Here is a 15,464-nt window from a genome sequence, read left to right as displayed (position 1 = left end):
CCTTGAAAAGAATCAAAGAATTTCAAGTGAAATTGCTTTCCTTCAAACGGGATTGAATTGTTCCTTGATGAGTGTGTTTAAATTTTTGTTGACCGATCGAGTTTTCTATGGCCATCTCCTAGATGCCCTTTGCAACTTTTCATTTCTAATCATCAATAAAATTCAATCACATTAATTTATAACTTAATTTTTTAGATGATAAGTTGCTTTTCATAGGAATAAAATGGGTCGTTAAGTATATTTTATAATGTATGCTTTACAATCAAAATATCATGAATCAATTAATGCTATAAAAAATACATTTAATATTATGTAATTTGGTCTAAATTGTATTACTCGTAATAATTTAAAAAATTATCATTCACATCATAAATCAACAAAAATCTTTAAATATAACCAAATAAACAAACTACCAATATATATAATTATAAATTGAACATTATAACTTTATCATCAAATGGGGGGAGAAATCTATTATCCAGCCTCCATCTTATTCAACCAAAATGAGGTTGTAGGTTTGAGCTTGTCACTTGTCATCATATCGTTATGATGAGGTGGACTAGGGTAGTGTTTTTTATTCCTAAAACGAGCTCATCGATTGGCTTTAACTATATCTAAGAAACATAACAAAAGAAAGGAAAAGGAAACTGATCATGGTGGGAGTGGATTAACTAGTTTTTTCTTCTATCTGCAGCTTAGGCCACCAACCAGGACCTTGTAACTTTGTTGGGAAAGAGAGGTCCTTTTGCACTATCTGTGCATCAGTCATTACTTGTCATTCCATTGAATCAACTTATTAGTCACCTACCTCCCCTGATGGGTCAATTTTATACAACAAACGAAATGGAGTGGGATTGGGAGTGGTCAAAATCGTGAGACTTCGAAAACTGGACAACAGGCTTGGTGTTTTGACTGTTCTTCCCGTGTTCGGTTGGAGCTTATGAGAAACCGAAAGGGCAGATTGCAAGAAAAGGCTGTAAGAGTTAACAACAAAATCAAAGATGGCTATAGAGTTCGGCGCGCTGGATTGTGGGTTTGGTGAGATTGTGAGTTTGCTGTTAGGGACGGTGACTGGTGAGGGATTGAAGAAGGGGAGTTGACAGCTAGGTTTGGTGTTCAAAGAAAGAAGATGGGGGGAATGGCTAAGTTTTTTTATATTTTAATTAATCGGAAAACTTGTGATATTTAATATAAAATCTTTTTTTATTAAATAAAAAAGAATAACAGTCTTATAAATAATTAAATATTTTTATTAATTTTTTTACAATAATATTAAATATTAGCATGTGTATAAAATTCAAGATATAAATAATAATTTTTCAAATTATAACAGTTAAAGCCAATATAAACTCAATTACATGATACTAACGAAAATTTTCACAATGCTATATTACCACAAATAGTTATGGCCCAGCTATTGTGAATCTAGTAACTTCATTTAATAACATAAAGGTTGATGAATTCTAGTGACTATAGATTGTATATTTTTTTTAATTAACGTGGGTGTCCGGGCCAGCTTGCGCGCACCTCGACTAATCTCACGGACCCTGAAGTTAACGACCATGTAACCCTCCAATGACCATCATATTAGTAACCACAAAACTCAAACCTAGACCATAAGAAGATCAAATCATTTGATTCCAAACTCTTACCATTGGATTATCTACTAGATAATTTATTTATTATTATTATTATTATTATTTATGTAAAGAAGATGGATCATCTCAAAGAATGTTAAAAATATATTTTTTTTACCTGACATTAAAAATATTTTTTTAATCATACCTATTGTATAGTCTAAGAAAACAATGAGCCTTCCAATAAATAAATAAGAAAGTTACTACTATATTAATTTACTATTACTAGCTTTATGTCCTGGCTAATCCAATCGTCTCATTGTTATTTAATGAAATTAATTGAAGCAATAAATAATATTTTGAAAGGCAACAATAATTCCCGTCTTTATCAGAAAAACAATAATTAATTTGAGTTTTACAATATGTTAAAAATCTCTATGCCACTAGAGAACTTAAGTTAAACATGAACTAGCTCCCTGTCTAAATTTTAATGGTAGGAAACAGCAAGTGTATGGAGAGGCTGAGTTGACAAACCTCGATGATCTGGTCCATTCTTCAGTTCATGCATGTTCATGTTGTTCAAGGACTGGGGAATATCCGTATCATGTAGTGGGGCAGCGGCCCTTGGAAACAGTAGTATTATTATTCTTAAAACATTTTTATGAAGAACAATAATAATGTTGTTCATGTTATGTCAAATCGCTACTAGTTGCTTGAGAATTTCTTTTTGCAAATATATGATTACGGCTTGTTATTTTCATGATATTTAAAAGTGTATTAGTTGTTGTTTTTTAAAGTATTTTTTATATGAAAATATATTAAAATATATATTTTCATTCAAAAAAAATTACTTTTAATATGTGATTTGAAAATATCAAAAAAATATTAATTTAAAAAAATAGAATAAAAATTAATTTTTAAAAAATATTTTTAAAATATTAAAATAAAAAGACATTAATGTTGTCATGGAGACTGAAAAGAGTTTAAATAAATTATATTATTAAAAATGTGAATTGGCAATGGATATCCATCCAGCTTAGCTAATCCGTTTAAGCAATTGATCATTTAGATTCTAAGGGTGGGCTCCCTCGCATGCCTAATGACTAGCCCACTCTCCTCATAAGAGAGTATTTGCTTTTGTGGCTGCTTTTGTGTTTGGAGCAGACCACAAAAAAAAAAAAAAAAATTGTTTGGTTATATTTTAAACACAGTTTTCTATTTGTGAAACCTATTATTATTTGCGTTTGAACCGCAGGTTAACAAAAAAACAACTTCAATTTGTGTTACAAACTGTGGACAAAGGCACGCAATACAAAGAGAAGAAGGAGAGCAAAAACAGAAGAAAAAAGGATCGTTGTCCATCAGTGAAGAGTAGCTCCCTTTCACCACTGGCCTCTGCTGTTTCTACCGCCAGCCAGACATCGCCGCCGCATAGGATAACCTGCTCTTCCTCTTCTCCTTCTCCTTCTCCTTCGTTTTTTGCATTCTCCAATGTTCTGCAAAGTGAACAGTAGAGGGTGAATTAATTCACTCTCCACTGTTTATGTTGCATGAGAACAATGAAGGGCAGCTCTCTCAATTCACCACCGGCGTCCGCTGTTTTCACCGTCAACTAGACATCACCGCTGCGCGGGATAGCCTGCTCTTTCCCTTCTCCTTCTCCTTCTCCTTCTCCTTCGTCCTCTGCATTCTCCATTGTTCATGTTGCATGTGAACATTGTTCATGGCCGGACCGTGTCTGATCCAAACCTAAATGCATTGGACCAGTCCGACCCAGTAAAATAAAAAAATCCAAAAAGAAATTATCATATATTGTGTTTTATTCAAAAAACTAGTGTTTAACATTAATCAATGCCACTACATAATTACATTAGAAGAAGATTACATGATGACGTAGCATTTGCATAATTTGATCGCAATCCCAATTTTGTTCCTGATGATATTTTACCTGATGTTGTTGCACGCTCAGGAAGCCATGAAAACTGTGGTTCTTGTCGGATGGATTTCGTACGTGATGGAATTGCAGATAGTTTAATGAAACAATAAAAAATACTTTATATAAAGTATTGTTTATTTCATGATGTAATAGCAATAGTTAAATTTATAATATTTAAATTAAAAACCATCAATATTAATATATATCTTTTTTAGTTATTTTATAACTTCAATTTAAAAAGCATTCTTGACCAAACATATTATACACTTTTTGTTCAACCTCAATTTCAACTAGAGTTTCAACCAAACATATATTTTACCAAACCAACCTCAACTAAAAATGTTTTTTTATAAAACAATTTTTTTCAAATCACAACCATAAAAATTACCACAATACCAAACACACATTCTTATTTCTCCGATGACTAAATACCTAATTCCTTGCCCTAAAATCCAATAGAAAGCAAGATTTAGAACCCAACATGAGAAGAGGTTCCTCGGCTCTTTGTAACCTTTTTTTTTTTAATTAAACAAAGATCCTTTCATTAATCTAAACCTTTCTAGTCAATTCACTTGGTGGATGAATAGTAACTCCTTAAATTAAAATTAGAGTTATCTTGATGGCCATTGACCCTGACCTGACCTGAACACAGAAAACAAAGGGGCTGCTACCATTAGAGTAAAAGAGTTGCAGTAGTCACTCGTGCAACAATATAATATCTTCTTAATTTACAAAATGGCTAGGTTTGGTTGGTGCTTCAGATTCGTGCAAAAGGATAGGGTTGATGGATCTATCATTACAACTTTCCACCAACCCTCGATTCTGTGATCCCAGTCCATGTATTTTTCTACAACAGAAGGAGAGGAAAAGTTTAAATCCTTTGTCCCCCACATGACAACCCGCCTATCAACATCACCGGTAGTTGTTTTCGGCCGGCAGGTCACATAGACATTGCGATGCTGTTTCCTCCACTGAACTGGAGCATCTTCACTTACATTGAACAAAACTAATAAAACAAAGCCAGGTGCAGTAATCTTGAACAAAAGTTTATGGTAAATAGGATTACTTGACAAAGTGTCTTTCGTGATTTGTATAAACCCATTTGGTTGAAATTCACAACCGGCTCTTTCAGCAATCAGAGAAAATCAAATACAAACAGAAAGAACAGAGAAGCTTGCTTCAATATGTTCTCGAGCTGTTTATTTGAATGCAAGAAATGCTACAGTTGACTGATACATAGAAACACAACGGCCAAAAAGAATCAAACTTTAATCTCCAACTTCTTCTTCAACTTCTCAACCTCTAAATATACTGTGGAGTAGGGAAGAAACTCGAAGAAATGGGTTTTGCTGAGATCATTGATTGCAACAGCGAGTTTAGGAATTTCTAAAGTTTCTTCGTGGGTCAGAGTCCTGACAAACCTTGCTGGATTTCCAGCCCAAAGTTCACCAGTTGGAATTCTTCTTCCTGGTGGAACCACAGACCCAGCTTCAAGGATAGAGTGCGTCTCCACCAAAGATCCTTCCATGAGGATAGAATGCTGCCCAATGATGCATTCTGGCTCAATGGTGCAGGACCGCAAAAGACTGTAAGCACCAATAGTAACGTACCTTTCAATGGATGTCTCTGCTGGCAGTCCTGACACATAAAAGATGTACAAAAAATAAAATCACAGGTCTTCAGTGGAGCTCATAACAAGGAGCCACGTATTTGCATCTGTAGAAGATTTTACATTGAGGATGCTTTTGGGTGGAGATAAATGAAGGACGATAATCAATGCATTAATTGCTAATCTTGCTTGGTATGTTTTAAGCACAGGGGAAACTTTTAAGGGAAGAAGACTAAAAAACAAACCTCCCTGTTTTCCTTGGGAGGAACTATCATCTCCAAACTATTTGTCTCTCCCTTTTTTCCTCAAAACAACCCACGTAATTTTTTATGTTTCTTCAACCTTGCCACTGATTTAATTTCAACATTATCTCTCTACACTAACAATTTACTTACCAATTTGCTAACACAACAAACATCCTAAAAATCTAACTTTTATGCCCTTAACAATTTACATCCAATTTTTCACCTCAAACCAAGTCACCCTGAACCTGAGAAGCTGTATGAAGATATCAAGAACAGAAAGCCATGGTAAACATGCTATGTTGCCCATAGTACCCATGCAAACTTTATGCCAGTGTAGTTCCATCACTTATTGGTATATTTAGCAACAGTTCCCAGATGCTATGGACCCATGCAAGGTAAAAGATCACACGCAAGTCATATAAATTCATAGGTAAAGACTAGCAAAATAAAGGAATCTCTCCAAACACACAAGCAGTAACTATTATACATACATATTTTTAGACTATTTTCACAATGCAAGGTACTTGAGATGACAAAAAACTTTAACGAGGTCAACATGTGGGCCACAAAAGATTAGAGAAAAACAAGCCAAAAATGACAGCTAGAACAGAATGCTAGATGGATATGCAATGGTTGCTGTCAAGATGATAAATGATCGCTTTGAAAATTAAACCATTTGGATTTTTAACTACCAATACTAAAAAATACTGACGAGACAAGTGGTGTCTGCTCACTTCAAAACAGCCAATCACAAGTAACAACGAAAGAAAGTGCACTAGTGAAAAGCAAAAATCAAATCCAAGGACCTTTTGGTTAAGCTAGGGTTCTTTCAGCATGAAGTACAAATTTTATCAAACCACAACTATATACCATATTAGGTGTCCACATTTTCCATAAAGTATGGGGCCCTATTGGAATAACTTGGCTTATTGAATATGTAGTTGCCAAAATCTTAATCTCTAATGTCTAGGTAAAACAAAATTTAACATGAAAAAATCTTTAGGTTCAAATACAAAGTGCCTCTAATTCGAACAAGCTAGTGAACCTACTGGGAAAGGACCAATCTAAAGCCATAAAGAATCAACAAATTACATGACAGGAAGCTTTCACAATTCACACACACCCTAACATGCACAGATGGGCGCACACATACACAGAACAGATATCAGTATGCTAATAGAATATCAGGCAGTGCTACAAGTCTATCGCTCAAATCACCAATGGCGTACCAAATATACTAGAAGATACCTTTCCTTATGGTCACAATTTGTTTTAAGTTGGAAGCAGGATTAGAGGCATATAAAGTCGAAGTTTCCATACCAATTTTCAAACACTTTTCTACTTAACAGCACCTAGCCATAATTAAAAGCTTAAAGCAACGATTTAGTGGATTGATGTGATTGTGAGAACCTATTCTTTAATTCTAGAAAACTGTAATTTAAATATAAACAATCAAGTAACTGCTTCAGAAACCATCAGACGTTGGCATAGAAATCATTTAACAGATTGAACCTCCAACTAAAACATGCTCATTGCACATATCCGCACTATAATACTTTTGATGACATGCTGGCTATTTCATGGGACAAAAAATTGATCGCTTTTCTTATTTCTCTTTAGACAGTGTAGAAACAACATTCATTAGAGTATCAGAGACATATAAACAAGCTGGTCTAAACAATTCTAAGCAAAATTAGTAACTTCAAAACATGATTTCATTCATCAAAGTAGAGGTTTAGTCTACCTTCCTTAGTATCTATTTTCCTGTTCCACCACTCCATCTTTTTTTCTGAAAGCTTACATGATACTCATATGAGCACAAAATCCACAAAGATGAAAAGTAAAAAATAGATTGAGTCTACAAATTTCAACAACGACAACCCTTATTAATGAAGTATTCATTCCATGGAGGTCATAACACAAAGTGCTATCAAATTTCAAATATAGATCTCTTGAAAGCTACAATTCATTCATGTTCCTAAAAACACCTTTACTTTCCTTCTTTCTATAACCAATACAAAAGGACACTTACAGATTACACCTTCTATTTCCTTCTTTCAATACGCAACACAAAATGAGATTTGCATGGGGATATCCAAAAATGCCAGCCAGAAACACAAAATCAATAACTCACCATTTCTAATTTACACCAAAAATTTAAAAAAAAAAAAAAAAGAAAGCCAAAAGGAAGAAAAATAAATTAAAACAAAGCAGCAAATGTGTCATTCATCATCATCAATGTCATTTTGATCGAATCCCATCAAAATCTATTAAATAAGAGACTGAGCCTGCCCTTAATTTACACACCCCGCTTTAAGAAACCAAAAATTATCATGTCAATATAGAATAATCAAAACTCAAATACTTCAAATTCCGTACTTGCCTTCTCAATCACTTCAAGCCTCCAATTCTAATTCAGCTCATTCTAGCCAAAAATACATTGACCCCTAAAATCACATTTCACTTATTGCATCCATTCCAACCAATAAATTATAAAATTACTAAAATACCCACTTCAAATTAGAAATTCCCAAACAGAAATTCAACAATCAAATCACGAAATTCTAAGTAATCAATCAAAACTTATACATTAACAACCCTAATCTAACTCAAAATTACTAAAATATCTAGAAGATCCCAAATTAAACAATAAAACAAACCCTAACCTGTAGGAGAGTTCCAGGCAGCATGAACGACACACCGTTCTTGAACATTAGAGCAAAAACCGACGGTGATCTTATTAAGATCGCCACGTAGGACGGCTCCATTCCAAACGGATGCTCCATCATACACAGTAACTTGACCCGCGAGTACCACATTTGGTGCCACGTATGCATCCACAGCTACTTTTGGCAGCCATTGACCTAACGGAATTATTTGTCTCTGCCCTCGATAGTCCCATTTCACCCGATCTGCTGATGGCGTTATCGATTTTGTCGACGCTGTCGCGGCCGCCACTGCCTCCGTCCCGAAGTGACGGTTAAGTGAGAAAGCGGTGGTGGTTGTTAGGGATTTTCGGGCTATTCTTGCTAGGGTTGTTGCCATTTTTTTTTTTTAATCACTGTTTTTGTGGAGCTTGAGTTTATTGAACAAGCAGAACAGAAATAAAAATGGAGCTAGTGAGGACTGGGAGATGATATTCGGGCTTGTGAAACTGGCCTAAGGTCCTCTTATGTTTTTTGGGCTTTGATGGGCTGAGAATTAGGGCTTGATTCTTTTGTTCAATTAGTTTTATTACATCCAAATATCCAACGATACACCCCCAAGCAAGGAGCCACAATTATAAACCCAGTCAGCCATGTGGTTAAATCTCGAAACCAGCCAATCCATTCCCTGAACTAGAATGAGTGTCAAAAAAGTTAATATTTAGTTATTTCAGTTTGTCCTGATCAAACCAATCAAAATTCAGGTAGACTTTAAAAAAAACATCAAAATAACATTAATTTATCTTTTTAAAAAACTTTTATTAACCCGGGTTAACCAACCTGATCATGAATTGGATCTTGTGCAAAATCTATTTTCAGATTGAGTTTAATAACTATACTCTTCAAAACCCTTTAAAATGGCTTTTTTTTTATATCAATTCAATAAATTAGTCTTTATGAAATAGATTCTTAACTTAAATATGTAAAGGAATTTCTTTTTAAAATCTTGATGAAGTGGAATTTTGCAGTCATGTGGCACTTAGGTTCAAAAAACATTAAGCCTAGAAAAAAACATGTTTGATGATACATGAAAAAACTACACGGTAATACTAATTTTTGAGCCTAGTCCAATTAGGCCTATGGTGTTTTATACAATATACAGATTTTCATAAATATCTTTATAAATATCTAAGTTGTAAGGTAATTAATATAAATATCCTAAATATTTATAGATATATTAAAAAAAAATATTAAAAAAAAAATTATATAAACAGGATGCATCTCTTTAGAGTCAAGAGTTCATCTCTCTAGACTTCAGGTTTTTAGACAAGTACAAGACTCAACACAAGTCTAACACAACACAAGTCTAATACAAGACTTCAATAAGGTTTAAGGAAGTTTAAGTTTAGAGAATACAACTCATTGTCTCTGTCACTTATACAAACATTATATTGATTTAAGCATAAAAGTGTTTTTTTTGCAGTTATTGTCGGGTTCACCAACTCCTTTCCATCTAGTTTTATCAGCCATGGAAAACACCCCTAATCTTTCTCCAGAGAATTTTTTTCTAGCCTCGTCATTGGCATCATCTATGGGAACTGTACAAAAAATCAGTTCATTCTTGTTTCTCAAAAGCTCTTTTTATGGCTAACAAAACCTCAACACAACGGTGGTTATGTCTACAGATACACCAACGACATGTGATGTCAATGGCTAAGCCAATGGTTATGTGCACGGCTACGCCAACGATTACGTCCACGACTACACCCCACGTGCCTACGCCAACAGCTACACCCAAGGCAACGCCCCTGGCTATGTATATGGCTACGCCTATGACTACACCCACGGCTATGCTACATGGCTATGCCCCAAAGCCATGCCCATAAACAACTTTTATGGTGGCTTGTATGCCAAAAAAAAATAACATTATCTACTGTAAGTATTTCTTTCCTCACTCTTATTAGGTTAAGTCTTCCAAACATATTTGTTTGAAAGACTTAGGTGACTTTGATGACATAAAAAAAAAAACTACATGGTAATATTAATTTTAGGGTCAAGTCCAATCATGGTATTTTATACAATTTACACATCTTTATATATATCTTATAACTTAGATGTTTATGAGATATTTATATAAAACATATTAAAACTATAATATTTTTTAATATATTTATCTTAAGAAAATCTACATAAATAAAGCTCATTTCTCTAGACTTCAAGTTTCTATAAAACTCATTTCTCTAGACTTCAGGTTTCTAGACAAACATAAAACTCAACACAAGTCTAATACAAAACTTAAACAATGTTTAAAAATCATTTAAGTCTAGAGAATACAACTCACTCTTCCATCCACCTATATAAATATCATACTGACTTAAATATTAAAGTGTTTTTATTACAAGTGTCGTTGGATCCACTAAGTCCTACAAATCCAGTTTTATAAGCATGTAAAACATCCTTTCCAGCCTCATCAATGTTCAAGTTCCTTTACTTCCAATTTTCACTATCCCTGGTACAACGAGAAATATTTGGTTCTTTCAATCCCTTCTGATTGCACATAACATTTGTCTCTTGCAACAATGCTTCAATAAACACCCATCCAAACCAATGATAGGTCTGCAACTAGCCTTCATTCAATGCATGAAAACATAGAATACAGCAAAATATGGAGTTTTATGTGGATTTTTGTCAGCAACAAACACTTTTTTAGAGTTTTTTGGGTTATATTTTTTAATATTCATTATTTTCTTGTCAAATTAACTTTCATTTTTCATACTTTTTTTTATCACTTTCCATCAGTAAAACTGATGTGCAATTTTTACTATTAACAGGTTAAATAATAATAAAATGGGCACTCTTTCAGAGTTTCATTCAAGCCACTAATAAAATAATAACAATTAACCATATTTAAATAAATATTGGTGACGTGTAATTGTGCTCTCTTTTGTATTCTAATATATCTATATTCTCGTTTATAATTTAATATAGTAAGAAAAAGACAACCGAACACCCTATGAGTACGGGAAAAACACTTGATATATTTAGGATTTGACATCATCATATAATCAAAGATAATATGTCACCAAAAATTTATTATCCATTACTATGTTTTTTTTTTTTGAAAATCCAAAAATTTTCTTTTTGTAATCTTACAAGCTTATGCTCACATTTAATTTCCTTCTTTTTCAATGTGATTAAAATTAGTTTATACATCATCGGGTACAATGCTAAGCATGGGGATCCGATTGAACGAATAAGAAAAGAATGAGTTCAAATAAGTAATTACAAACATTTGGAAAGTAAAGTAAAATATAGCAAAAAAGCTTTTATTTTGGAATATAGATAGAGGATGGGCAGTGATGCAATTTGACAAAATATAAAACAAAAGAAAAAGGGCAAGCTCAGATGCACTCGAATTCGTCCGCAGATCAGACGGTAGTGATAGACCCTATCATCACATGAGCACAGATATCCTCACAGCTTGGGAATGCACCAGCCGGGAATCGAACCCGGGTCTGTACCGTGGCAGGGTACTATTCTACCACTAGACCACTGGTGCTTGTTGACTATAATTTGCAATACATATTACTTCACGTATGTATGCGTGCATTTCATGGATTTTTATCATTTATCATAAAAGTTCAGAAGATAGAGTTTAATTACTGTGTTTGGTATTTTGTGGTTGTTATTTAAAAAAAATTATTTTATAAAAAGTATTTTTGGTTTATGTAGATTTAGTATTTATATGTATTTGGCTAAAATGTGGTTGAAATAATTCTTATATATATAAATAAAATAAAATGAAAAATATAAGACTGCCATACACGGATTTTATTTTTATAGCAAATAATTCTTAAAAAAAACTATTTTAGTGCTCTTTATTTTTTAAAAAAATTAAAGAATTGAAAAAATAATTTTCATTCCCAAATATATAAACATGTTTTTTTATTTTATATTTCATATAATTTTTTTAAAAAAAATAAAACAACCTTTTACAAACAATCATAACCCAATAATGTAGTATACAATTTATCCATGATCACTGCCTCAATCTCCGAAGTAGAGAAAATTAGAGTTTTTTTTTTCTTAAATAACATGGTTAATAAAAATATTTTAGAAATTAGAAAAAAAAATATTCATTACCAATGTCAGCATTACCCTACTCTGCACTATTCATTTTTTATAAAAGGAATAGTGCAGAGTGAATTAATTCACTATGTCGGTCGTATAAGAAAGTTTAACTTGTGGTTGAAGTTGCAAAAAGCAGTAAAAAACTATTTTTTCATAATCGAGGTTCTGCCTCGAATAAATGATGGGGCCTACAATTTATATATTACTTTCAATCGATAACCGAACACCATTATTAGTGCGTTTAGAAGAAACACAAACGCTGCTTCAGAGACAAACAAACTCTTAGACTTAAAATGTTGTGTTTGTGATATTTTAAATAGATTATTTGGAAATGTAGCATTTTATTAAATATTGAGTTTATAATATATTATATTGATCAGAATTATTTATAAAATTTGGATAATTTCATATAAAAAATTAAACAAAATTATAAAACTCAATTCCTAAACAACCTAATATAAAAATATCAAAATTAAAAAATAAAAAGATTGAGTTGTTAGAAAGTGAAATTAAAAAAAAATATTCAATTAAAAAGTTACCTAAAAAATAAACAGAGTCAATTTAGAATAACCTGTCACACCCGCGACCCGGGTCATGAGATCATAATAACTTTATGAAAAGCAAATAAAAAAAATCATGAAGCCCAATTTTAAAAAATATTATTCAATTAAAAAGAACCAAAAAAATAAATAAAATCAACTTAGTTTAACATGTCAAACTCGTAATTGAGATCAAGGTAATCTCATAAAAAATAAATTAAAAAAAATCACCTTATTTAATTTCCAGCTAATCTAATGTTGGAGGATGATATCGAGAAAAATTAATTAGAAAAAACGACACAAATAAAACAACTCAAGTCAACCTAAATTAATATGTTAAACCTGTAAATTGAACTATGAGATCGGAATAAATTTATAAAAAGCAAATTAAAAAAAATTAAGCATCATTTTTAATATGGTTGAAATGAAGAAAATAAAATTAATTCGATGAAATTGATACATTACCTAAGAGAACAAAACAAAACAACAATATTTTATATAAAAAGAACACGTAAACATATAAAGTATAAAAAATGCACTTAAGTAATGTTTACTGATTTTTTTTCATTATTTTTCATTAGCTTTCGCCTATATAAAAAATGAATATGAATATATAAACAAGTTGATCACACGTCCAATAAACATTTTGTGTTTTCACATTCACACAAATTTAGAAAGAACCACAATATCTAATATTTTTTTAAAAAAATATATAAATATTGAAAAAATATTTTATATTATCTTCGTAAATGAGGTTAATAAGACGTCGGTACATCATATATCTAAAAAGCTAGATATATAATAATTTGATTGTGATCCAAAAGAGTTCAAGCTCAGATGCGCTCCTTTTCGTCCGATGAATATCTGACGGTAGTGATAGACCCTATCATCACAATAAGCACTGGTATCCTCACAGCTCGGGAATGCACCAGCCGGGAATCGAACCCGGGTCTGTACCGTGGCAGGGTACTATTCTACCACTAGACCACTGGTGCCTCTTTAACTCTAGCAGGTAACAAATATATAAATTAATTCCTTTTAGCCCCATGGCTAGGTACTATTCTACCACAGTCCCATTAGGAAATCAGTGTCTCCTTATCATGATATACGCATACAGGTATAGCATCTCCATATCTTATGCTATAATATTCATTGACTATGACTAAAATCCTGTTCGCAACCTCTAGATTATGCAGCTCAGCTGGAAATTCTGTACATTTTGTGGTGGATAGATGCTGGATGAAGGTAATGTTTGGAATTATGGTAAAATTATGTTTTTGAAAATCTTTAATTTTTTTTTTAGATTTAAATTATCTTTCAAATGTGATTTTGAAAAAATTTAACTTTTCATTTTAAATTATTTTTTTAATATTTTTAAATTGTACATTTTAAATTATAAAATAATTATTTTGATATATTTTTAAACAAAAAATATTTTAAAAATTTACCATTATAAACAGTACACGACTTTTGCGTATCCTTGATAGTGTCTCTGCCACGGACATGAAAAAGTGGAGTGAAGCATATCTTCTTATCCATTTTGCGAGAATAAAGTGAACTTCAGGACCCCCTTAAAGCATCTGAAGCAGACTTCTGTGCGTGGACAAGTTATGGCATTCTTCACTGCTACATCAGCTGCTATTTCTTGGGAGTAGATCAAACCCATTTAGCACTTCCTACCCCCATTGAATTCAGTGCTGCTTCTTTTTTTTCCTTTTTTTTTGGTTTCTGAGAAGACCATTGAATGCAATGGTGCTGGACTGCAGATTAACAATGCTTGAAGCTTTTCCCCTTTTAATCTAAGAAGAAAAACAGAGTCAAAATCTTTTAGACTGCAGCACTGTATAGATATTTGGATGTTCCAATTCAAATTGATGGAAAGATAGCAGAAGGTAATATGCCTTTGTTTATCCTCCCATTCTATTTCTTAGTTATCTGCATGGAAATGAACTTCACTTTTTCGCTCAAACATGGAATAATATTCTTATACAGATGCTTGCTGTTCCTTCGTTTACACTTAAACGGGAAAGCAGCAAGTTGGAATAATTAAAGATAATAGAATCACATGAAAATTCAACAATTTAATTGTACATGGAAGCATCTTCTTACATCCAGTAAAGTGCATGCCCCAGTAAAAAGGATAGGAACTGATCTGGAGGGTTATCTCCAGTTATTTTCATGGAGCATTTTTTCAAATATCTAACTTATCCAGATCCTATAGCTATTAAAAGATATTTCTTGACGCACCACTATCCATTTGAAACAAGTTGTACCGAGTCAAGGGCTCAAGGCTATAAATTCAAGTATTTCTGGTCCTGGATTCACACAGCACAAGAACACAACACATTGAAAAAGAAGGAAACAAGATAGTTTTTGAATCAATGGAAGCAAACTATGAGCAAAGAGGGTTCACTAGCAATGGCAAACTGGTCATGTCTTGGTATCAAGCATCCAATCCATCATCATCTACTGTGCACGATGTTAGGTTGGTTATTCCCAATCAATCTTCATCGGTCGCTTCTGTGAGCAGATACAGTGATGCACAAAGCATTGATGCCAAAGCTGCAAGTTACATCTCAACCGTTCGACAGCGGTTTACGCTTGAGTGATCTGAGCAAACAACAAGTCTTTCATGTAGAGATGGAGTAGCTAGTGACTATACATCTGTTTTAATTTCTCAATTATGTATGCAGTGTTTTTCAACTTTTTCTTTTTCCTCCTCTCTTTTAACAAAAGAGAGGCTCAACTGAACATGAGTCTTGTATAGGGAATATTGAAGATG

The 15,464-nt window shown here is 32.7% G+C and overlaps 1 protein-coding gene and 4 non-coding genes across 5 annotated transcripts; all 5 read right to left on the bottom strand.

The window, feature by feature from the left end:
• Positions 1-4,548: 4,548 nt before the first annotated feature.
• On the bottom strand, positions 4,549-8,484 carry LOC7454570 (gamma carbonic anhydrase-like 2, mitochondrial). The gene is made up of 2 exons (XM_024582797.2): positions 8,034-8,484; positions 4,549-5,151 (listed from the first exon to the last, which is right to left on the bottom strand). The coding sequence occupies exons 1-2, from the start codon at positions 8,410-8,412 to the stop codon at positions 4,775-4,777; spliced, it is 756 nt and encodes a 251-aa protein (XP_024438565.1). The 5' UTR covers positions 8,413-8,484; the 3' UTR covers positions 4,549-4,774.
• A 2,925-nt stretch (positions 8,485-11,409) lies between these two features.
• LOC112323700 (small nucleolar RNA snoR114) lies at positions 11,410-11,495 on the bottom strand. The gene has a single exon (XR_002977191.2). It is a non-coding gene; the product is annotated as a small nucleolar RNA snoR114 (small nucleolar RNA).
• Positions 11,496-11,500: 5 nt separating this feature from the next.
• TRNAG-GCC (transfer RNA glycine (anticodon GCC)) lies at positions 11,501-11,571 on the bottom strand. Its single transcript has one exon. It is a non-coding gene; the product is annotated as a tRNA-Gly (tRNA).
• Positions 11,572-13,511: 1,940 nt separating this feature from the next.
• LOC112323701 (small nucleolar RNA snoR114) lies at positions 13,512-13,601 on the bottom strand. Its single transcript, XR_008057023.1, has one exon. It is a non-coding gene; the product is annotated as a small nucleolar RNA snoR114 (small nucleolar RNA).
• A 5-nt stretch (positions 13,602-13,606) lies between these two features.
• Positions 13,607-13,677, bottom strand: TRNAG-GCC (transfer RNA glycine (anticodon GCC)). Its single transcript has one exon. It is a non-coding gene; the product is annotated as a tRNA-Gly (tRNA).
• Positions 13,678-15,464: the final 1,787 nt, after the last annotated feature.

This window comes from Populus trichocarpa, chromosome 12, assembly GCF_000002775.5.
Source record: "Populus trichocarpa isolate Nisqually-1 chromosome 12, P.trichocarpa_v4.1, whole genome shotgun sequence".
Lineage (NCBI taxonomy): Eukaryota > Viridiplantae > Streptophyta > Magnoliopsida > Malpighiales > Salicaceae > Populus > Populus trichocarpa.
This window is presented reverse-complemented; position numbering and strand designations above follow the sequence as displayed.